Source organism: Motacilla alba, chromosome 18, assembly GCF_015832195.1.
Source record: "Motacilla alba alba isolate MOTALB_02 chromosome 18, Motacilla_alba_V1.0_pri, whole genome shotgun sequence".
Lineage (NCBI taxonomy): Eukaryota > Metazoa > Chordata > Aves > Passeriformes > Motacillidae > Motacilla > Motacilla alba.
In genome coordinates, this window is record NC_052033.1 from 9,696,536 (window position 1) to 9,718,182 (window position 21,647).

A 21,647-nucleotide genomic window follows, 5' to 3' on the forward strand; every position below is an offset into this window, starting at 1 on the left:
CTTGGAAAAGTGGAGCAGCTGGATTTGCTTCCTTCTGCTCTGCTTAGAGGGAAAAAAACCACCCCTAAGGTTTAAGTCCCATTCAGATGTGTCAGAGCGAGGCAGACAGCAGAGGTGCAGTAAGACAGGGCACGGGATGGAGTGAAACCTGTCCCCAGAACATCTCCTGGGTGTCCAAAGCTTCTCCTCCCCTTCATGCAACAGGAAAAACGACAACCCTAACGTGAAGAGGGGGAGATGCCAGGTCCCAGGCAGTGAATCTCAGTCTCCTCCCTGCCCACCTCCCTGGCAGAGCCCTGATGTTGGGAGATCCACGTGGAGAGCAGAACTCGGGGGTGTGGCTGGCTGCTCTGGGCGCTTCTCCTGGCAGGAGCAGCCCATCCGTGAGCCACGGCAGCCACCTGCTGGTACCTGCTTGCCCACATCCCTGCCTGCCCAAAGCACCTGCAGGATTCTCCCTGCTGTGTCCCAGCCCAGCACCACCCCTGCCTGCACCCCAGCATCCCCCACACCACCCAGGGCAGCTCAGGGCACGGTGAGGGTCGTGCTGCTGTGTCCATCCCATGGGATGGCACTGCCCCTGGCCTCCAGTGGGTCCCCAGCCTTTGACAGAGGGTGCTGGGGACAGGGGAACAGGGCACAAGGGGAAACACCTGAATGCAGGGAGTTCCTGTTTTATTTATTTATTTTTTTAATTTACATTTTAACTCTAGCCCTGGCAGGCAGAGATCCAAGAGGAGATGCTGATCTGCTCAGACAGGGTCAGGGTGATGGAGCTTGCCCCCAGCTCCCCATCAGCTGCCCCAGGCACCCACAGGAGTGTTGGTGAGGAGCCCCCCTCTCTTCCCAACGACCAGAGCAAGGCTGAGCCTGCTGTCCTTCTTCAGCACTATTTTGGGTCAAAGCACACCTTATTTTGACTCTAATGAATAACTGTGTTTTATAGATGATGATATAAGAGTTGCCAGTTTTCACTATATTTATCCAGCCACTGCTGAGTCCTTTCCTTTGTCCCTGGCCCCAGTGGTGAGGATGAATTGGTCCAAGTTGGCCTGAGCTGGAACTCGGAGCAAGAGCAGCTTTTTGTGTCAAAATACAGCTCTGTGCCCCTCTCTCCCAGGAATCAGCAGCTCTGCTGGCCACATCCCCCCAGCCAGAGGTGATTCTCAGGGCTGCCAAGGCAGAGGCCTGGTGTCCTCCTGCCATGGATGAGCGAGGTGTCAGAGCCTCCCTGGAGTTTGCTCCTGGTTCTCCCCAGGGACTGAGCCCTTTCCCAGCCCAGCGTCCCTCACAGCCTCGGGGTCAGGAATTCAAACTCCATGAGCCACCCTGAGCAGGGGCACAGATGAGAGTCAGGCATCAACGTGTCAAAGGATAAAGGCTTTATTTATTAAAATAATAACTCTTTTTTTCTCTGTGAGGCAGAACACCTGCAGGGCTGTGTGTGCCGTGAGGTGGGTCACCGAGTGCTGGGGCTGCAGCTGATCACAGCTACCAGTGATTTCACTGATGAAATTCCGTAACACTGATGAAATACATGGAATATTTCCCACGGTGGCTCCAGGAATCAGGGGTGAAGGGGTCTCTGCTCCACAGCCCCGTTGGATGCCACCTCCAGGTCGTGCTCCTCTGCATCCCTGGTGAGGTCTACAAACACCTGCAACGGGACACAGTGGGAAGCACCCCATCATTGCCATGGACTGGCTGTATTTGTGCTGGTCACAGGTTATTTCTTCTTTTCCCACAGGCAGTTCCCAACCTGCAGCTCCTGCATCAGCCTACCTGGTGCAAAGTGTTCAGTGACAAGCTGTACTCCTCAAGCTTGAAATTCCGTTTAGCTGTGGAGGGATGGAGAAAGCATCCTTAAAAACCAAATCCACAGAAACCATTTGAAAGTGATTTCCTTATTTAATTAATTGTTCCTTTTTACCTGCTTCTAGCTGGGAGAAAGACCTGGACAGAGGTAGTGCATCTGCCACTGGAATCTTGTAGGTGAGCATGGAAGGAGTCCTGAAAAAGTAATTAAAAAATGAATTCTTCCTCTTGTGACTCAGCATTGCAGTTTGGGGGGGTTTGTAGGATAACTGTGCTCCAGGTAAATCACTGACCAAGGTCAGTAGGAGGAAGAGAGCATCCCAGCCCAAATCCAGGCTGTGGGCAGCCCATGGGCACTGACCTTTCCTGCCGAGCTGCGCAGGGGAAGAGGTTCAGGATTTCGGTGTGCAGAGCATCGCTTTGCCCCACGTCTGTCATTTTCAGTTCTAGGCGGTAACTTGTGCCAAACTTACTTTTGAGATCCTCAAGGGAACCGATGTACCTGCAGGGGGGGGGAAAACATTGCTCAAACCACCATAACCAGCAAATAAATCCATGGCTTGAGGGAGCTCAGGAGTAGCTGTACATCCTCTCATTCATCAGCTCTTCACACTGTGCTACCTCTCATAAAACTGATTGTTACACACGTGGGAGCATCCAAACCAGTACTTTCCATTAGATTAGGAATTGAAAAAACCAAACTAACCCAAACTATCCCCAACTAACCCCAAACTAACCCCAAAATAATCCCAAACCCAAACTAACTCAAAGTAACCCCAAACTAACCGCAACCCCCAAACTACCCCCAAACTAACCCCAGCTAACCCAAACTAACCACAAACTAACCCAAAAGCAACCCCAAAGCAACCCCAACCCAAATTAACCCAGACCAACCCCAAACTAACCCCAAAGACTAACCCCAAACTAACCCCAACCCCCAGACTAACCCCAAACTAACCCAAACTAACCCAAACTAACCCCAACCCAAACTAACCCAGACCAACCCCAAACTAACCCCAAAATAACCCCAATCCCACATGAGCCCCCAAATAACCCAGATTAACCACAAACAAACCCAAACTAACCCCAAACTAACCCCAAACTAACTCAGACTGACCCCAATCCCCAGACTAACCCCAAATGAATACAAACTAACCCAAGCTAACCCCAAGGCCCAGCCCAAGCCCCCCGCTGCCGTGCCCACCGGAGCCGGCCGCACACCAGGATGGCCACGCGGTCGCACATCGCCGCCGCCTCCTGCAGCGACTGCGTGCAGAGGATGGCTGCCCTCTCCCTGCTCCTCATGGAGGCCTCCATCATCCTCCTGGCAACAGAAGGATCACAGTCACTTCCTGGGAATAGCATGGAAAATCTCCTGGTCCCTGGTTTCTTTTTCTACCTCTGCCAAGGTGGGGATTGAAGCGCTAGGGATGGTATTTCATGCTCAGATGGTTTAGATGTTTATTATTTTTTATCTATTATCTATTCTTTATTATCTTTTATTTCTTTATCTTTATTATCTTTATTATCTATTATTTCTTATCTAATTATCTATTTCAGGTTTAGATGTTTATTATTTCTTATCTATTTTACAAGTCATCAGTTCTACAGCATTCTACTAACAAGTTACAAAATGGCTAACTAGCTTTCTATACAAGGTCTTTTAAGGCCAAACTATCCAGTTAAGGCATGACACCTAAATGATTTTACTTTTAACTCAATAACTGATTATTTGAAGTCCGCAACGTGGACTTTTCTGTCCGATTACAAAATACCACCCAAACTCGTGGAGAAGAAGGTGAAGGAGCAGCCTCCACCCTAAAACCTCCATTTTGCTCTCTATATATTACTATATTCTAAAATCCCAAACTGTTAAGTTTTCCACCCTGGGATATCACACACTTCTAATCAAACTCCACACCCACAATCCCAGTGCTATCCATCAATTTTGGAAGCCTTCTCCATGGCCTGAGGCCATATGCAGGGTTCTCTTGGGGGTCTGTGCCCTTCAGCACAGAAAGTTTAAAATTCTCAGCATCCAGGACTCCAACACTGGTCTATGACTTCCTCCCTAGAAACAACTTTTTCAAGTTATGAAAAAGCAGACAACTATTTAAAAGACTTTTGTGTTCTTGTTTAAAGATGGCCTGGATGCCACTGCTATGTTGCAATTTGTCATGTCAGCATCCCTCCAAATTTTGCACTGATGGTGTAAACTGGTGATGAAAAGCTAAAGCAAACACCAGCCCTGAATGACTAAAGGGAGAACTTCCTGCAGTTTTTTCTCTTGCTCTGAAGAAAACAGAAATTTGGGCTTTTGTACCAAATACACGGGTTCAGATGGTGTCAACTGAGATTTTTTTGGGGTGTATTGATGACCTTTATGGGGTCATTTTTGGGGTGCATTAATGACCATTATGGGGTCATTTTTTTGGGGTGTATTAATGACCATTATGGGGTCAATCTTTGGGGTGTATTAATGACCATTATGTTACAGGGCTTGCTGCCAGCTAGGTGAGGAGCTCAGCAAGCTCTCTCCATCCCCTGGGCATTGGGAAAAAGGGAAAAGACAGATCTACACTGTCACCTCTGGGTGCCCAAGAGTTCCTGCAATGGGGAGGGTGTTAAACTGCTAAACTGCTGTTAAACCTGTCCCAGATTCCCATTTCTGCCAGGCCAGGGCTGCTCACCACATGCGGCGCTGCCCTTTGGGGTCCACGCTCACGGAGGGCTCATCCCAAAGCATCACTGCCGGGCCTCCCAGGATGCTCAGAGCAAATGACAGCTGGAATGGGAACAACATCAGGTCAGGGCTCTTTTATTTACCTGCAAAATTGGTGCACCTTAATCCCAGTGAATTTTTCAAAGCCAAAGTTCTTGATTCCAAAGTACAAAAGGAACAGGGATTTAAAAAAATCCCACTTCAGGTGTTCTCAGTTAATGTATTAATCTCTCAAAATCAGATTTCCCCAGAACTCCTGAGCCTGCCAAAGATGTTAAAGTGGTTTTCCATGCCATTTACTGGAAGACGAAGGTAGTGGGGCGTGAAGAGGTGATTGTAAATCCAATTTGTGGTTAGCACTTATTAAGCACACGGTGCAGAAGAATGGGAAAAGAGGGTGAGGAGGAGGGAGGGAATCCTGCCAGGATGGATTCAAAAGGTATTGATGAAAATGAATGATGTCAGGAACCCACTCTGCTGAAGGTTTCCTCTGCATCACGTCCAAGAAAGAGTGAGCAGGGTTTGGGGAAGTAGCAAAGACAAATCCAACACGTACCTTTCTGGCTTCTCCAGCAGATAAACTCCTTGTGGGGGTCTTGAAATGCTTCAGGAGATCCAAGGCCCTTCCTATGCTGTGGGAAATGGAAAGGGAAAAGCCTCAAATGACCATCTTGGTGTGCAGCCTCTGTGGTCAGGGGTGCTGAGGAACACTGACATGTTTTGGTTGACATCCATCACCTTGGGTGACTTGGGGATTCTGCTCCTAACTTGGATGTTAAATTGAGGAATTTTTGCAGGAATTCAAGGCAGGAAGTGCAGCTAATGAGAGAAGTGAGTTACTCCTGCAAATAGCCATGAACTGAGACAAGTTTGAATTTTTTTTTCTGAATTTTCCCAGGTAAACTTGGGCTACAATCATCATAGGCAAGGGACTGAGCGCACTATCAAACAGCAGACCTCATCAGGAGAAGCCATCACTCTACGGTGAGAGGCACTGAAGATGCTGGCTCTTAACCACACGAGCCAGTTTCGTTAACAGAGAAACCCTTCCCCACCCACAGAGGGATTGGGCTGGTGTGGGAATCAGAAAAACAGAAACTGGAGGATTTGTTCTACAGCCTTAGAAGAAGCTTAGATTGATGCAAAAATACAATACACGGGCATTAAGCAGAAAAATCATAAACTTATGTTTCTATAGTTGTAGGTGAGAATATGCCTTAAGTAAGTGAGAAACTGTATTGATAAGATGGTGAAGGGTTTATAATGTAGGAGTGGGGCTGTATGGAATAAGCTAAGAGTTCAGAAGTTATAACAGAAGCATCTGTGTGCATGTGAGACAGAAGCCATTAGACACAAGTATCTGCACTGCAGCAGGAGTAAGTAAAGGTGATAGATTAGAAAAGCAAAATAAAATTCTATAATATAATAAATAAATGGACAGTGGCAGCTGTCCATTGGTTTAGAAAGTTCTATATTGCCTTGTAATGAAGAAACTTGTGACTACTCTTGAGCTATGGCCAAATGCTTGCTCCCATAAAATCTCACAGCCTCTGAGATTGATGTTTATCTGAGCAATAAATCATTCTTGGCTTGAAAATAGTCCCATCCCTTTCTTTCTAGTGGCGACAGACAGGCTGGAAGGCTCCCCACCTCAGGAGGGAGGGAGAAGCAACAGATGAGATCATTTGGCTTCCTACCAGCTGATGGCAAGAGCAGCATCCTCTTCCCTCATTCCCCTGATGGCAGTGAAGGCCTCCAGGTGCTGCAGCACTGTCAGGTGTGGCCAGAGCGGGTCCTGCTGTGGGCACCAGCCCAGGGCCCCCGGGCACGGGGGGGCTTCATCCCGGCCCCCCAGCAGCACCTGCACAGACACACAGCTCTGCAGTTGTGGGGTCACACAGTCACAGGCTGCTTTGGCTGGGAGGCACCTCAGAGCTCATCCCATCCCAGCCCTACAATGGGCAGGGACATCTTCCAGCAGCCCAGGTTGCCCCGAGCCTCGTCCAACTGGCCAAGACAAGCACATGTGTGCTCAGCAGCCACTTGGGAGTGGTCACTGTGGGGCTCCATGAGCTGGGTGATCCTGCTCCATCTGCTTTTTCACTTTGGGTGATATTACCAACACCAGCCTGTCTTTTCCTAGTAATACTTTTCTATTTCCAACCTTCAGTCCCAAATCTGTAACAGTAATGGCATTTCCCCTCCCCCAGCACATGCCATTAATCATTCTGCATGTAATTAATGATGGATTGTTACTGGCCCAATGCTGCTCACATTCGTTTTCAATTTCCTGGTTTTGCTAGGCTGTTTATGGAGAGTGTTATTTTTGGGGTTTTTTAGATGTCAACAATTCTTACAGGGCTTGAGACATTTCACAATGGGTTTCCAATGCCAGCTGAAGATTTCCTGTTGCTCAAACTCTTAAATCTGTAACACTGACTTTGATGAACACTAGAATTTATGCTTGGCATAAATCAGCACTTTTTCTCAGCTCTGTAAATATCCAGGACACATAAATTGTACATAAACATCCATACATCCCCTGATTGTAGGAAGATTTTGCTGGCTTGCCTTATCACATGCTTAATTTATAAAGGCATCAAGGTCATCTCTGCAGCTGCTCCAAGGAGCCACCTACCTCCCCAGCAGTCACTGCTACACCTCCAGAAATCATGTTCAGAGTTGTGCTTTTCCCAGCTCCGTTGGGTCCTAACAGACCTAAGATTTCTCCTGGAACAAATACGCAACAACTGTTAATAATATTTCCTGGTAATACGACTTCTCCCCTGTATTCTATGTAATATTTAAAAGTGCAGTAGGAGAAAGGGTTGTTTTGTCCCCATAAATTAAAACTTTGAATGCAGGAGCCCAGAGTGTCACATCTCAATGCCCACAAGAAAAGTCTAACAGAAATATTGCCTCCAAACGAGGTCTTCCCTTTAGTTTTTAGTCATTTATATTCTAGGGAGTGCAGCAAAGTACTTGAACCTTTTTTAACACCAAAAGAGAGGTTTTTGATAGCAAGTTTCTTCTTTTTCTTGAAGATGGAAGTGGCTGTCCTGACTTCGTATTCCTTGCGCAAACTGTTGACAACAACCAAGTCCTGTGAAGAGACAGAGAGGGAAATAAAACTTCTCCTCCTCCCCCAGGAGACAGCTGATCTGTTCTTACCATTAAAGCAGGGCTTTGAAAAAGAGAAAATTTCTAAATTAAAAAGCCACAAAACAGAGGGGGGGAAAAAGAACCAAAACAGGAAAATATGCAGGATGGGAATAAAAATAACGGGGTCCTTGTGGTGCCAGGGTGACCGTGGGCTGGACAGCGAGATCACATCTGAGGGCATGAGCTAAGAAAGCAGAAGCAGACAAGGGAATGAAAATGATGGAATGGAAAGCAGAGCAGTGCAGAGGGCTGGGTTTGGATTCACCTGCTCCTGCTGCAGCGAGGCCAGCGCGCCCCGCACCCTGTCGCGCTCCGCCTGCACTTCGGGGGGCTCCTCTCCAGCCTGCTCCTTGTTCTGCTGGGGCACCCCTCTTCTCTGCTGGATCCTACAAGCGCAGCAGCGGCAGAATAAGCCCTTTGCTGACCCAGAGATGGGGCAACTGAGAGGCTTTCAAAAATCTTTTATTCCATTTTCAGTCTCATGTGAAGGGTGAGACAATACAGATGTTTTAATTCACAACACCACAATCAGAAGCCAACTATTTCCTAATTACAAAACACTACAAGCATTTCTTAACCTATCAGCTTTGACCACACTGCATTATAAATGTCTTAACATCATGTCTAATCATCTAAATGTCTAATCATCTGAAATTACCCCTTGTGAATCCTACTACAACGCATCTTTCAGAGCTCTATTTCTCCAAAGTATCTAGTCTTATTTGCAAAACCATCTTTTAAAGCTTATTTCTACTTCAGCTTCTCTCTCAACAATGTCCATCCTATTCTATAACATTTCTAAGTCGATATTTCTTATCTCAAAGTTTACACACAGATACACACTATGTGAGCCTTCTGTCAAATTTTACACATTTTCTACAAATCCTTTTCCCACAGAGGAGGAGAGATGCTTTCACTGGGAATCACTTTCAAAAAAAGGTTTGCATTTATAAGGTTTTTCCCAGTATAATTAGAGAGGACATAAATGCATACTTATATCTAGAAATAAGTATAATAGTTTTCAAATTTATCTCCCAGTGCACAGACTGGGGCCTGAGCTACCCACCACAGTGGCAGGAAGGAAATAAATAAAATTGCCTCAAATCATCAAATTCCCTGTTGTTTTTTTTTTTTTTTTAATTTAATACTTTTTTTTGCCAGGTGAAGTTGAAGCTGACACAAACATTAGAAAGGGACTGGTGAAATGGCCCCTTCCAGGCCCAGATTTTGCCAGATAAGTGTTTTTGATAAGCCCCAAACCTCTGGGGCAGTAAAATGTGTTTAGAGGATCACACTTTTAGTGCTGCCAGGTTTTAAATTTACTGCAGGGCTCACACCTAAAGAGTGATCCCTTAAATTTATTTAGTTGGCAGCGCCAACGAAACCCAAAATTTATTTGTCCTCAGGGAGCTCAGGCTCACAGTTGGAAGGGACACACAAGGATCACTGAGCTGTTCCCCAGATGGTGTTTGCTCAAGTATTTATTCCTGGGGAGGAAAAGCTAAACTTCACTGGCACGGCTGAGAAAATAAAGGCCAGCTTCAGCTTTTCCTTCATCTTTAATTATTGACTGGCTCCCTGCTCCAGACATGCCAATCATCTGGTCAAGGAGAATTAAAATACACGTGGCAGCTTTGCAAAGCAATTTGGGCATTTAACCCCCACACTTGGTAGGGTTTGATAATTAAACACTTTTTATAGATCTTCCCCCATGTGGCTCAGGTCACTTGTTGTTGGTGACAGTTTAGCACAGAGAACTTGGACAACCTCCACCTGATGAAGATTGAGGGAAATTCTCCATCCCATTTGGAGCAATACTGACACATCTGAAAAGGAGTTAAAACTTTTCTGTTTCAATTTGGAACTATAATTTAGCCCCTGTAGGGAAATGTCCTGAAATCTCAGCTATGAACCTTAAAAAAAAAAGCTGTAATCACAATTTTTATCCTCTCAAGGACACAGAAAAAATTAAAAATACTAGCTTTATCCACATGCTGACAAGCATTTTTCAGGTAACATGTTTCCCTCCTGCTGTCAGGAGGCAGTGCAGCTCCAAGCCCACCCTGCAGACTGGGATAGCTGTGGCTCACAAGGAATCCCTGGGACCCACCTGAAGATGGGATCAAACCCTGGGACTGCTTCTCCATATCTCATCTCCAAACAGCGCAGGAGGAAAGCAAAAATCACACAGTGGATGTATGGCTGAAAAGCAGACACTCATTAGGTTTGGGTGGAGACAAGGTAACAACACACCCTGTTAATTTTAATTATCAAGGGATGCAGTAACCCATCTCATTCATTTCAGCTGCTGAAAAGGTCTGCAGGAGCAAGGAGCTAAACTGACGCTTTGCAGACATTCCTCTCTGATATGCAGATTATTTGCGAAAGCCTTGATTTCTTACAGCAGCTCTAGCCCAGATAATCCACCTGCACCCCAACAGACATCCCGTGGGATGGGAGATCCTCTCATCCTTTTGTAGAAGCAGCACTGGCATGATCAGTTTATTAATAATATCTCTGCCTTCTACATGAGCTCCACTGAAGCCCCAGCCCCATTTTTGCAGCATGCAAGGGCCACATCAGGCACAAGCCCAGGATTTCTTGGAATTAGCTTCCCCTGCCAACACTTCATGGGAAATTTTGACTACAAAACCCATCCTTTCTTTATGGGGAGAGTTTACAAGCCCACTGCAAGCCCACTGCCTCAGTGACAGCCATCCCTGCCCAAGCAACCATCTCCAAGCCCCTCCTTACTGCAAAGACAGGCAAGTAGATGTAGTTCCAAGTCTCAAAAATGCTGTAATCGTTGTAGATGAGGAAATTCTGGAAGAAAAGGAGATCAGTCAATTAGAAAACTCCTCAGCACAGTGTGTCTCAGGGCAGGGTCAGATCAAGTGGGGCAGGTAGGGATGTTCAGCTTTTCTTCAGGATGGGATAAAGGAGCTTTGATCTGCCTTTTTTTCTTTGGTTCTCACTGCCTCACAATGGATTGTGGCTTCCTTGGCTACAGAAATTCAGAGGCCTCAAATCAGTCAGGTTAAGTTGACCTTTTCTATCACTGCTTCTCTCTTCCCAGGTCTTTGGCCTTCTCCCAGCTCACTTCCTCCTTCCTGGTTTTCCCACTCCAACACTTTCCCCTCCCATCCCACCCTTGCTGCCAAAATACAGCCACTGTAACAGCTCTTAGAGACTAAACAAACCAAAAATATCCAATCAAACAAAGGATTAACAGGTCAAATCTCGGCCTCTTCTCTTCCTCAACAGCCTGGAACTTCTCCTGTTTCCTTTTCCCTCTTTTTCTCTTTTTGACTGGGAATTTGGGAAGTGCCTCCTGCTTTGCCAGTTTGCACCATTAGGATAATTATTGAATTTAGTAGGATTTAGTGTTTTGCTTACTAGTCCAGAGAACATGATCCAGCCCACAGGTGGAAACATAGGAATCAGCATACAGGCGTAGTAAAGTACTTCATGATGGTCACTGTGCATAAAAGCAGCATAATTCACCTGGAATAAAGCAGAAAAACTATTTCCAATATCAATGTATTGTTGAAACCCAGGATGTTTATCAGTGATTCAGGTTATTCTGCTGAATATTGATATAAACTGAAATTTATTGATGTAAATTTGAAATGAAGCCCCAGGTGGCAAGGTGTGTAAATCAAACATTTCAGAGTGAAGGTGCTCCTCACTTACCAGAATGAAGGTTAAAGACCAAAGGTAACGATTGCTTCTCCCCAAGCGAAATTTGAAGGCCATTAAATAAACGAAGAGGACAAGAGATATTCCATAACCAAAGATGCAAATGAGCTGGAGAGAGAGAGAGACATCAGTGACCAGGAGGTGCCTGTGGATATATGACAACCTGCCCAAAGAAGCCCATTGCAAATAAACTCTCTAAAGCCAAATCCTGCTGTGAAAGGAGGGAAGGGAGCTGTTCCCATTCACCCACTTTGCCCAGAGCTCACCAGGGTCAGCACAGCACGGGTCTCCAAGGGGCAGATGCGGGTGAAGAGCACCAGGAACCCAAACATGAGGCACATCAGGCTCCAGAAGAACGGGACGTCCACCAGAGCCTGCCCACACCAGTAGGCTGAGGGGAAGAGACCCGCGAGCCGCAGCTGGGAGCGAGCCTGGAGCTGCAAAAATGACAAAAGGGAGAGTCTAAAACATCATTCCTGCTCCTTCTCTATTCCCTTGCTCCTCCCTCCCTCTCTTTTCTGAGCACTTCCAATTCTTAGTTCAACCATTTGTTTAAAACCATGTCATTCCTAAAAGGAAAAAGAATTAAATCATTCAGATCTAAAAAGCTTTATCAACATCCACATTATTGTGGGCCCCAGCTGGTTCCCTGGGATGCAGAGAAGGGCACTTTGGTACTAATCTGACTGATTTTCCTCCATCATCCTACCTAGAAACCACAGAATCATGGAACGGTTTGGGTTGGAAGGGACCTTAAAGATCATCTTGGCCATGGCAGGGACACCTTCCACTGTCCCAGGCTGCTCCAAGCCCCAGTGTCCAACCTGGCCTTGGGCACTGCCATGGATCCAGGGGCAGCCACAGCTGCTCTGGGCACCTGTACCAGGGCCTCCCCATTGGTGCTCTCCAGACATTTTGCATTGCATTCACTCCTCGTGCTCTTTACCTTGTAATCCTCCACGCTGCTCATCGCAAAGAGAGGAGGCAAACCAGCAGCCAAAACCAGCAGGTAGGTGAATAAGCCAAAAAAGATGTAATTCTTCAGCTCTGGGTTTTCTCCCTGTGGAGAAATTCAGTCATCCATGACTGATGCTGCCCAGGGAAAATCTGGCTGGCTCAATGCTCATGGGATGGTTGAACACACCAGGGAGCAAGAGCACTAACGGTAAATCAGTGGTGTTTAAGAACAGAAAACAAGGCAAAAAGAACAAAATAATGACATTTAGCATCCTAGAATTTGCAGAAAGAATTTGGTAAATACTTCTGTAAATTGTTGAGGATGGAGGCCAACTTTTTGTTGCTGAGGAAAGGTGGGGTTTGCAAAGATCACTGTTTATTCCCACCATGCTCATCAGCATGGCCTGGCTGGAAAGGACCTTAAAGATCATCTCGTTCCACCCCTGCTGTGGGCAGGGACACCTTCCACTATTCCAGTGGCCCCAAGCCCTGTCCAGCCTGGACTTGGACACCTCTAGGGATCCAGGGCAGCCACAACTCCTCTGGGCACCCTGTGCCTGGGCCTGCCCTCCCTTCCAGGGAACAATCTCCTCCTAATATCCAATCCGAACCAATCTGGCTCAGTGGGAAGCCATTCCCCTTTGGCCTGTCACTCCAGGCCCTCGTAAACAGTCTCTCTCCATCTTTCCATCAGGGACTGGAAGGCCACAATTAGATCACCCTGAAACTTCTCTTCTCCAAGAACAATCCCAAACCTCTCCAAACAGCACAAATTCGCCACAGTACCAAAACCCCACAGAACCCTTGTAAAAATCACCATTAAATACCCCCAGGAACCACCAGCAGTGGGACCGCTGCCCTCAGCCCTTGGCAGCTGCTCCCGCAGCCCCCAGGCTGTGCGGTCCCCATCCCTCCAGCTGTCCCAGGTGATGCTGCCCCAGCAGGGCAGGACCCTCACCGTGTAGAAGAGCTCGCTCCAGACGCGGAAGCGCGCGGTGGAGTTGAGGAGCCTCAGGAAGGTGTTGCTGAGGATGTTCACCAGCACAGGGAAGCAGTTGATGGGCTCTGGGCTGCACATGACCGTGAACTGGCGGCTCTGAAATGTCAAAATAAAAAAGGCCTTCATGTCTCTGAGAGGTGTGAGCAGCACCACTGAAACTCTTTATTATGCCAAAAAAATATTCTCCCTTTTGTGGTGCGTCTTGGAATTGCAGGGTTCCCATATGAAGGGAGGAATGATGCATCTGACTCCATGTTCTTAGAAGGCTAATTTTGTTATTATATTATATTATATTATATTATATTATAGAACACTAAACTAAACTATACTAAAGAATACAGACAGGACACTTACAGAAGGCTAAAAGATAATAATGAAACTCGTGACTCTCTCCAGAGTCTGACCCAGCTTGGCCCTGAGTGGCCAAAGAGTGAAAACAACTCCCAGCAGAATGCAATGGAACAATCACCTGTGGGTGAACAATCCCCAAACACATTCCAGACCAGCAAAACACAGGAGAAGCAAATGAGCTAAGTATTGTTTTCCTTTTCTCTGAGGCTTCTCAGCTTCCCAGGAGAAGAATCCTGGGCAAGGGGATTTTTCCAGAAAATATGATGGCCACAGGTGCGTTTATTTCTCTCATTTAAATACTTCTCAGGAAATCCTGCTGATATGCAGGATGAAAGAAGGAAAAAAAAATATCCCTCACCTTGCCTTCCAGGGATATTTTTATAGCTCCATTATAATCTGGAAGGCTTGTGATGTTTTTCTCTGAGGTTATTTCTGGGGTTATGTTTTGAATCTTCAAAGCAGCAACGAAATCCTCGATTTCTGATCCTGAAATCAAGGCAAGGACAGCTATTAGAGTCATTAGAGGGATTTTTTTTCTTTAAATAGAGACAGTTTCATATAAACAAGTTCCTACTTGCAAAGCAGAGTTATGTTAAAAACCCCAAGTATTGAGATTTTAAGCAAACATATATTTTGTATATATTTTCTATTTATTTAAACTGGTGAAACAAAATATATGTTTCAAACTTAGTCCATTTATTGCTTTTTTTATTAAACTTTCCTGGTTCATTACTCTTTTACATATCATCTATATCATCACTAGAACTTGCTTTTGCTTTTGCTCAAAAGAAAACACCTCTCAATCACATTCCTTTATGTATTTGTGGCATTTGCAAGGTTGCTCAGTCAATTATAATAAAATTCACATTGATGCAGAAAGTGAGTCAGCCTCACATGTTGTTCCTCACCTGTGTCATTGAAGATGAGGAGGTTTGTAGACCTATTTTGAATTTTCTCTTTTGTGGGAAGAAAATATGGACTAGATGTGATTTCCCAGCTGCTGGAGTTGTGCCACAGATGAAACAGCATTAAAACCATCAGTGGTGGAAGGATAAATATTCCAAATAACAGCAATCTGGATGGAAAAACAGACCATAAGTGAGGCCAGGGGAAATCCACCAATAAGTAATTGTGTGATTTATGGGGAAATTTAAAGCTTAAGCAAGCCAGATTTCTCCTGCTAAGTCCAGACTGCCCCTGTTTTTACAGCTTTGAAACATTTCCTACCTAATTCTCTGCTTCCAAACATCTCCAGCAGTATTTAAACCCCTCCTGAGCTGCTCCAGGGCTGCAGGGCAGGTGGGAGCTTCTGTACTTACACGCCCCTGAGGAATTTTCCATCATGCTTCAGTCTGAGCAGGTGAATTCTCAGCACAGCACACACCTGCTGCCTCCAGAGCATCATCCCACTCATGGCCAGGATCCCCTGCTTGGAGAACCACGGGAGGTTCTGGTCCCTCTCCTCAAGGTCTCCATCTCCTGTGTGTTCACCATGAAATGCCATTACCCACAAAGAGCCTTCAAAGGACACCTTTTAATCCCAAACAATCATCACAGATCTTCTGCTCTGAACAGAGGGATGCTTTGATTTTTTTTTTTTTTTAGATTTTTAATTTTTTTTTTAGTGAGAGAAGAGTTAGAAGTGCAGAGAAAAGGGGACACAATTCATCCAGAATAGAATTTATACTGGCTGGTGTGGTAACACATCCAAGATCTTCACTGGCCTTGGGAAGTGCCTTCTGCAAACGTTATCCCTTCCCACCTCCTGGTCTGGGCTGTACAACTCTTCAAAGGTAAATAAATCCCCTTCCAACACGAGCCTTAATTCTCATGCTTGAAACTCTTTGGGAAGCCAAGACAGAATCATTTGGGCTTCTCCAAGGTGATGTTCCTCACTGAAGGTAAATGGGACACAACTAAGCCACTCTAGGCCTATCAATATTGACATTTAGCAGAAATGGATTAGATGTTCAATTAAAACACACGTTTAGATGGAACTTTAGGATGCCACACTTGCAGAAGGGAGTGAAGGCTTTACCTTCGGGATCGACGGCCTCCTCACCCTGCAGCTTCAGGAAAACATCTTCCAGGGTTGTCCTGGTCACCTCGTAATTAACCACCCCCTGCAAGAGGCTGCTCTCCAGGTGGCTGAACAGATCTGCACGGGAGAAACAACCAGGTTCAGCCCAGGCTGAGTGCTGAGCACAGACTCAGCCAGTTAATTAACAAACTCAGCCAATTAACACTGCATGTTCCAGCATTCATGCCATTCATTCCCACGACCTAAAAGCCATCACTAATTTACTGTGTTTTTTAGAGGTAACTAGTGGAAAATTCAGTGGTTTTGGTTTTCGTGGACCATCCTGAAAACAGAGGAGGGTCAGTGGATTTTAGTTTGTAGATTAGTTGGTGGAATTTCTTTTTTTCATCTGCATTATTAATATTAGCATGTGCACTAAAAGCTTTCTGTAAAACTGATATTTATGCAGCTTCCTAATATCACACATTATGGACCAAGGAATAGAATTATTCCCTTCACAGTAATGTTGATTTCTCCTTTTCCCACCAGTGGGTTTCCCTTTAAAACCCTGGCACAGGGACAGGTTTCTTACCTGGGAAGCTGTCAGTGTTTTCCAGAGGCAGCCTAAAACACAGCTCATCCCTCTTCTGTCCCTTGAGCACAGCATCAGGGATGTACTGTCTGACCACAGATGACACAAGCTCTGGGTCACACAGGTCATTTATGTGCATCCTGTTAAAAAAAAAAAAAACAAACAACAAAACCATTGTTATAATGTTAAATAAGAAATAAAAAATGTGTGCCGCATCTGGTTGGAGTTCAGAGCCAGTGGTGATTCTCCCACAGGGAAACCTCCAAAACTGGGCAGAACTTCAGTGGGAATTTTTACAGCCATCTGCAGTGCCCCTGTTTTTGCCATGCATGCACAAAATGGTTGAGGGTAAGAATTATGATCCTGGACAACGCTGCTAAACCAAGAACTCAGAAATCAAACTCCCAAGGAAAACAACTTTGCATCAAAGCCATTGTACGTCACTCTGGCACCACAGATCACCTCACTCTGGTCCCCTTTCACTGCAAAGTCATTTTTGCTGCGTGCTCAGAACTTTCAGGGTTGGGCTCCAAAGAAAGGCAGATCGCTGTCCAAAGCAGGGAAATTTTGGCAGCCTTAAAGGTCTTCTAAAATGAGTTGTCAGGATTTGTATTACTGTCCAGATAAACTCTACAAAAACACAGATTCTACAAGAAAATACGAGAATGAGAAGCTTCTCACAAAAAGAGTGATGACCAAAACAAAAGGTTTTACCTTAAGTGATAGCCAATTCCCCATTTTCTCTTCAAGTAGAGAGATGAGCCAACACTCTGTAATCTCCCGCAGGAGAGGAAGGCTTTTCGATCTAAAGAGGAGGGAATGCAAAGGATTTAGGGGGATTTACAAGAGTGCAGCAGACTGACCTCACTCTGTTCCTTCTGAACTCAGCAGACATTTTAATAATAAATTGAGAGGAGTAAAGCCAGGCCAGCCCTGAAAGTATTTTTTAAAAAATATTTTTAAACCAATGCCTTTCTTCTCAACACCATGGTTAATTCTTTTAGTTCTGCATTCTTGTGTGTTTTTGGAGAATTTCCCACGCAGCACAGGAATAATACAAAAATGGGAATAGAGGCAAGCGAAATCCAGGAAAATAAACCGAGTTTTACTGACATAGAGACAAAGCCAGATATTGTGGAAGTGCTTTATCCTGAAGAAGACTGCTTTATCCTGGAGAGGAACATGAGCAAAGCCTTGGCGGGACACATCAGCCCAGTTTTAACCTTTGCCCCGCTCAGCTTGGGTGGTCACTGTCAGACAAAACACGTCCAGCTGTGCCACAGTGGGACCCACACTCGGGCTGTGCCCTGGAAATGCCTGGTGTGCACCCCAGGGTGCCAGTGTGGGCTCACCAGCCTGAGTGTCTGCCTCCTCCATGGACTGGGTGGCGACGAGCGTGGCGCGGCCGGCGCGGCGCTCCCGCAGCAGGCTCCAGACGTGGTGCCTGGAGCAGGGATCCAGCCCCGCCGTGGGCTCGTCCAGGAGCAGCACCTGCAAAGGACAGCGAGGTCACAGCTCCCCACGCCTCAGCCTGTGGAGGAGGTTTCAGGTGGTGTTGGGGAAGATGAAACAGGAAAGTCTTATAAATATGACTGTCTGGCAAAAGATTTTGAGAATATGGAAACTATAAGCGAGATTGAAATGAAAGCAAGCTTTGAGATACCTGAGTTACTGAACAACTGGAAAACAATGGTATGGCTGGCTGAAGGTAATCCCCTTGTGATGAAACAATACCCTCTGCTTCAGACAGGCCCAAGGGTCAGAGCAGACCCTACTAGCTTGGCACAAGAGGTCCAAAGCGTAGTTTTTAGGGTTTAAAATATAACACAGAATGGTAATGTAATGATTCTTATAAGCTGTATGTAAATGCTATAGGATTTGTATCTTCTATTAGACTGGTTAGTGAGAATTAGAAAATTCAGCACAGGAGATTTATTGTATTGTAATGGGAACCTTGCTCTCTCTCATTCTCTCTTTACCATGCTCTCGCCTTCTCTCTCTTTACTTCTCTCGGGCCTGCTCCGAGCTGCGGCTGGCAGCTCCCAGCAGGGCCCCTGCACCCAGGCCCTTTGCAATAAGCCCCAGGTTCCCAGACCTGGCTTCAGAGATCTCTCGTCCCACCCCCCGTCGCTCCTACAATGCGGCAGCAGCTCTGTGGCCACAGAGAGCAGCACACAACTGTCCCAGGCATTGTCCTGGGGAAGGCTGTGAGGAGATCAGAGAAAAGAATGATGAACATTCATTATCTTCATTTGCTGCTCCTGTTGCTGTGAACACGTGGAATGTGTTACGGAGGTTTGTTCACCAAAAGGTGGTTTCTCAATTGGCCAGTGGTGATGGTGTTTTTAGTAAAGGATCAATTGGGTCAACCTGTATCGTGACTGTCTGTAAAAGCAACGGGTTTCTTAATAAGAAGAGAAGAATAAAACAGTATAATGAAGAGACTGATCAGCCTTCTGAGAATCATGGAGCCAATGCTAATTATTACCCCTTCGGGGATGCCACGCTACGACAGTTTTACAGAGACTTCTGTGAGCCAGAGAGGAGTTTGATCAGAGGATCCATGTTTACCCCTGGAAGAATTTCCTACCAAGGTCGCTGACATAGAAACCAAGAAAGGAAGAAGGATAAATAAGAGAAACCTGCAACTGCCTGTTCCAATCAGCACTTTGTCTTTCCTGACCAATGAGCAAAGTGTATAAAAAGCATGCATGCTAGAATAAAACCAGGTCTGGAGCCTTCTGAAAATGGAGTGTGTTGCTTTATATTGTGTCCATCTCAACTACAACATCAGCCCACATGGCTCAGTCCCACACTTGCATCACTTGGTTTCATGCTTTTGATTGTGTTGCTCAGCGAAGAGAATGTACCCTCAAGTGTGGCTCGTTTTTATTGCTCCCTCTCCTGCAGCAGTGTTAACACCCTTCCAGTTAAAAATATGGCTCTGATTGAACCAGATTCCCCAATCCTTCCAGTAAGTGAATTAGTAGCCTGGAGTGGCAGGGGAAAAACACAGCAGTCTCTGTGCCAAGTCGAAATGCAAAGCTATGTCCCAAAACAACACATGTTGTGTGTGCATAAACACGACCGGTCCCTACCTGGGGATTCCCTAAAATTGCAATTCCAAGAGACAATTTTCGTTTTTGTCCCCCACTCAGGGCTTCAGCACAAATGTCCTGAACGTCAGTGAGGTCCATCATGACGAGAACTTTCTGCACCTTGGGAACACACAAAGACAAGAGTCACATTTCCGAAGCACTGGTTTGAATTCCGAAACAGCTACAAACATTACTTCAAGATTTCAGACTTACCTACCCATAACGGCTTTGCTTGGAGATAAATAAGACAAGTCTGAGTTTTAACTCATGACATGAGGATAAGAAAGAATTGGAAAACCACTTTGCCCCTAAATCAGGTTTGTTCTCATTTCCACAGAAGAAGGTGCAGGTGATCATCTTTTATCAATAAAGCACAAAGTGCCCAAGATGCCATAAAAGAGAAGTCAGTGGCTGAGAAGCACATACCAACCTCTTCATCTACTTCCTTCCACTGAATCCCCTTGATGTGAGCAAAAATTCTCAGGTTTTCCTTCACCGTTAAGGCTTCAAAATGCAAATTAATCTGGGGGCAAATCCCAACCTTTTCCTGCATTCCTTCCATATTCCACATTTCAGAAGCACTGTAGTTGTAGATCATTGCAGAACCTGCACAGGGGGGTGAATGAAATATCTGACATTAATTCCAGCACTGTGGACGTTTCCCAAGCGTTAAATTAAAATTTCAAAAAACAAAAAAGCAAAATAACCGGATAGCCAAAGATTTAATACCTTCCAAAAATATTTCAGAGCACCAAAACCCTCCCTTAAAAATAAAACCATATTTCCTACAGGTGTGCAGCTCATGGAAAGCACCAGGTCATCCAGATGGAGAAATGACCATGGTGCACACATGAGGGATCCATTATCCCTGGAGCTCGTGCTGAAGGAGAAATCTGCACTGACAGCAACCCAGCATGGATCACTGAGGGAAAACTTGGGAGGTTTTTTGCTTATTTTCCCCTTACACTTGAAAAAAGCAACAACTCAGCATCCAGGCCCATCATCTCACCTGCTGAAGGCTTGGAAAATCCACTGAGCACATTCAATAGAGCAGTTTTCCCAGATCCACTGTGACCCAGCAGGGCAGTGATCTGGCCTTCATACACAGTTAAGGACAAACCTGGAATAAAAACAGGACAACAGTAGGATGGAAGCGTGTGAGAAGTGCACTTGGACCTGCAGCTGTTTCCACAGGTGACAGAAGAGACATTTCTTCAGAAGCTGAGAGGCAAAACCAGATCCAAAAGCACAGGCTGGTCCTGCAGGAGTTAGGCCTAAGCTTAGTAATTGTGTCTTGATTGAACTGAGAGAATAAATGTATTATCTTCAATATTTAAAGAATTTTGACTTCAGTTTTCCACTAGGTTCATAACATTTTATTTTAGTGTGGCTCAAAAAGAGTCCTCAGGAAGAGAAGAGCCCAGAGCTTTTCCAAGATGTGAGATTTCAAGATTGATTTCAAAGCAGCCAGACCTTGCCCCCTCATTTTCTTTTTAAAAAATATTTTGTCTTTATGTGGGTTGTTCAGGTTGTGTTTGTTTGGTTTTTCCCACTCAACACAGACCTTTGAGCCCATACTGATATTTTTAATATTTTTGTATTTTTAATTTTTGATATTTTTACTTGGAATTCTTGTTAAACAAAGGCATTTAACAAATACCCCATGACTTTACCATGGCTGTGTCAAATATTTGCATTGGCAAGTGCTTGGAGAACACAGCTCAGGCAGGGACAGCAGATTTGGCCCAAGTTTGCCCAAAATAGTTTACATTTTGAAAAGCAGGTTTGAGAGGGGATTTCTAGAGTGGTTCATCACTGCAAAAACACAGCTTTTAGGGAGATTTCTGCTGTTGCAAAAAATAATAAACAGTGATTTTCCTGGAGGGAGCAGGGAGATAACGACCTGGTAGAAATTTGCCAGTAATTTACCCCAGCAGAAACAACCATTGCACAACATAATTTAACAGGCCCAGAGGCAGAATTCAGCACAGCCAGTACATTTCCAAACTGTTTGGGTTCTTATCTAGTGAAAAATGAATAAAAGAATTACAAAGCCTTACCCTTTAAAGCTTCGGTGCTCTTGTTGTTCTTCTTGTATATTTTTTTAATATTGTTTAGTCTAAAGAAAAGTAAGCAAGCCATTACTTATTGAACCACAATGTGGGGGCTGTTTCCTCTGCCTCAAATTAAACTTTGAAAACTTCTGGGGCAATATTCCCCAACCTCCTCCT

General features: G+C 45.3%; 1 protein-coding gene across 1 annotated transcript in view; it reads right to left on the minus strand.

Moving 5' to 3' along the window:
• Positions 1-1,365: 1,365 nt before the first annotated feature.
• Positions 1,366-21,647, minus strand: part of LOC119709485 (ATP-binding cassette sub-family A member 9-like) — a 31,050-nt gene continuing 10,768 nt past the window's right edge. Inside the window, exons 11-39 of the mRNA XM_038157321.1 lie at positions 21,477-21,535; positions 20,426-20,536; positions 19,847-20,022; positions 19,417-19,536; positions 17,671-17,809; positions 17,033-17,123; positions 16,319-16,458; positions 15,745-15,864; positions 15,026-15,185; positions 14,615-14,781; positions 14,065-14,192; positions 13,314-13,451; positions 12,345-12,458; positions 11,665-11,835; positions 11,393-11,506; positions 11,096-11,203; positions 10,454-10,522; positions 9,810-9,901; positions 7,965-8,085; positions 7,526-7,640; positions 7,176-7,267; positions 6,235-6,398; positions 5,094-5,169; positions 4,506-4,600; positions 3,020-3,139; positions 2,177-2,317; positions 1,931-2,010; positions 1,783-1,838; positions 1,366-1,657 (exon numbers count right to left, since the gene is read on the minus strand). Coding sequence (XP_038013249.1) covers positions 1,568-1,657; positions 1,783-1,838; positions 1,931-2,010; positions 2,177-2,317; positions 3,020-3,139; positions 4,506-4,600; positions 5,094-5,169; positions 6,235-6,398; positions 7,176-7,267; positions 7,526-7,640; positions 7,965-8,085; positions 9,810-9,901; positions 10,454-10,522; positions 11,096-11,203; positions 11,393-11,506; positions 11,665-11,835; positions 12,345-12,458; positions 13,314-13,451; positions 14,065-14,192; positions 14,615-14,781; positions 15,026-15,185; positions 15,745-15,864; positions 16,319-16,458; positions 17,033-17,123; positions 17,671-17,809; positions 19,417-19,536; positions 19,847-20,022; positions 20,426-20,536; positions 21,477-21,535 — 3,367 coding nt within the window. The 3' untranslated portion in view covers positions 1,366-1,567. The remainder of the gene's footprint in view (positions 1,658-1,782; positions 1,839-1,930; positions 2,011-2,176; positions 2,318-3,019; positions 3,140-4,505; positions 4,601-5,093; positions 5,170-6,234; positions 6,399-7,175; positions 7,268-7,525; positions 7,641-7,964; positions 8,086-9,809; positions 9,902-10,453; positions 10,523-11,095; positions 11,204-11,392; positions 11,507-11,664; positions 11,836-12,344; positions 12,459-13,313; positions 13,452-14,064; positions 14,193-14,614; positions 14,782-15,025; positions 15,186-15,744; positions 15,865-16,318; positions 16,459-17,032; positions 17,124-17,670; positions 17,810-19,416; positions 19,537-19,846; positions 20,023-20,425; positions 20,537-21,476; positions 21,536-21,647) is intronic.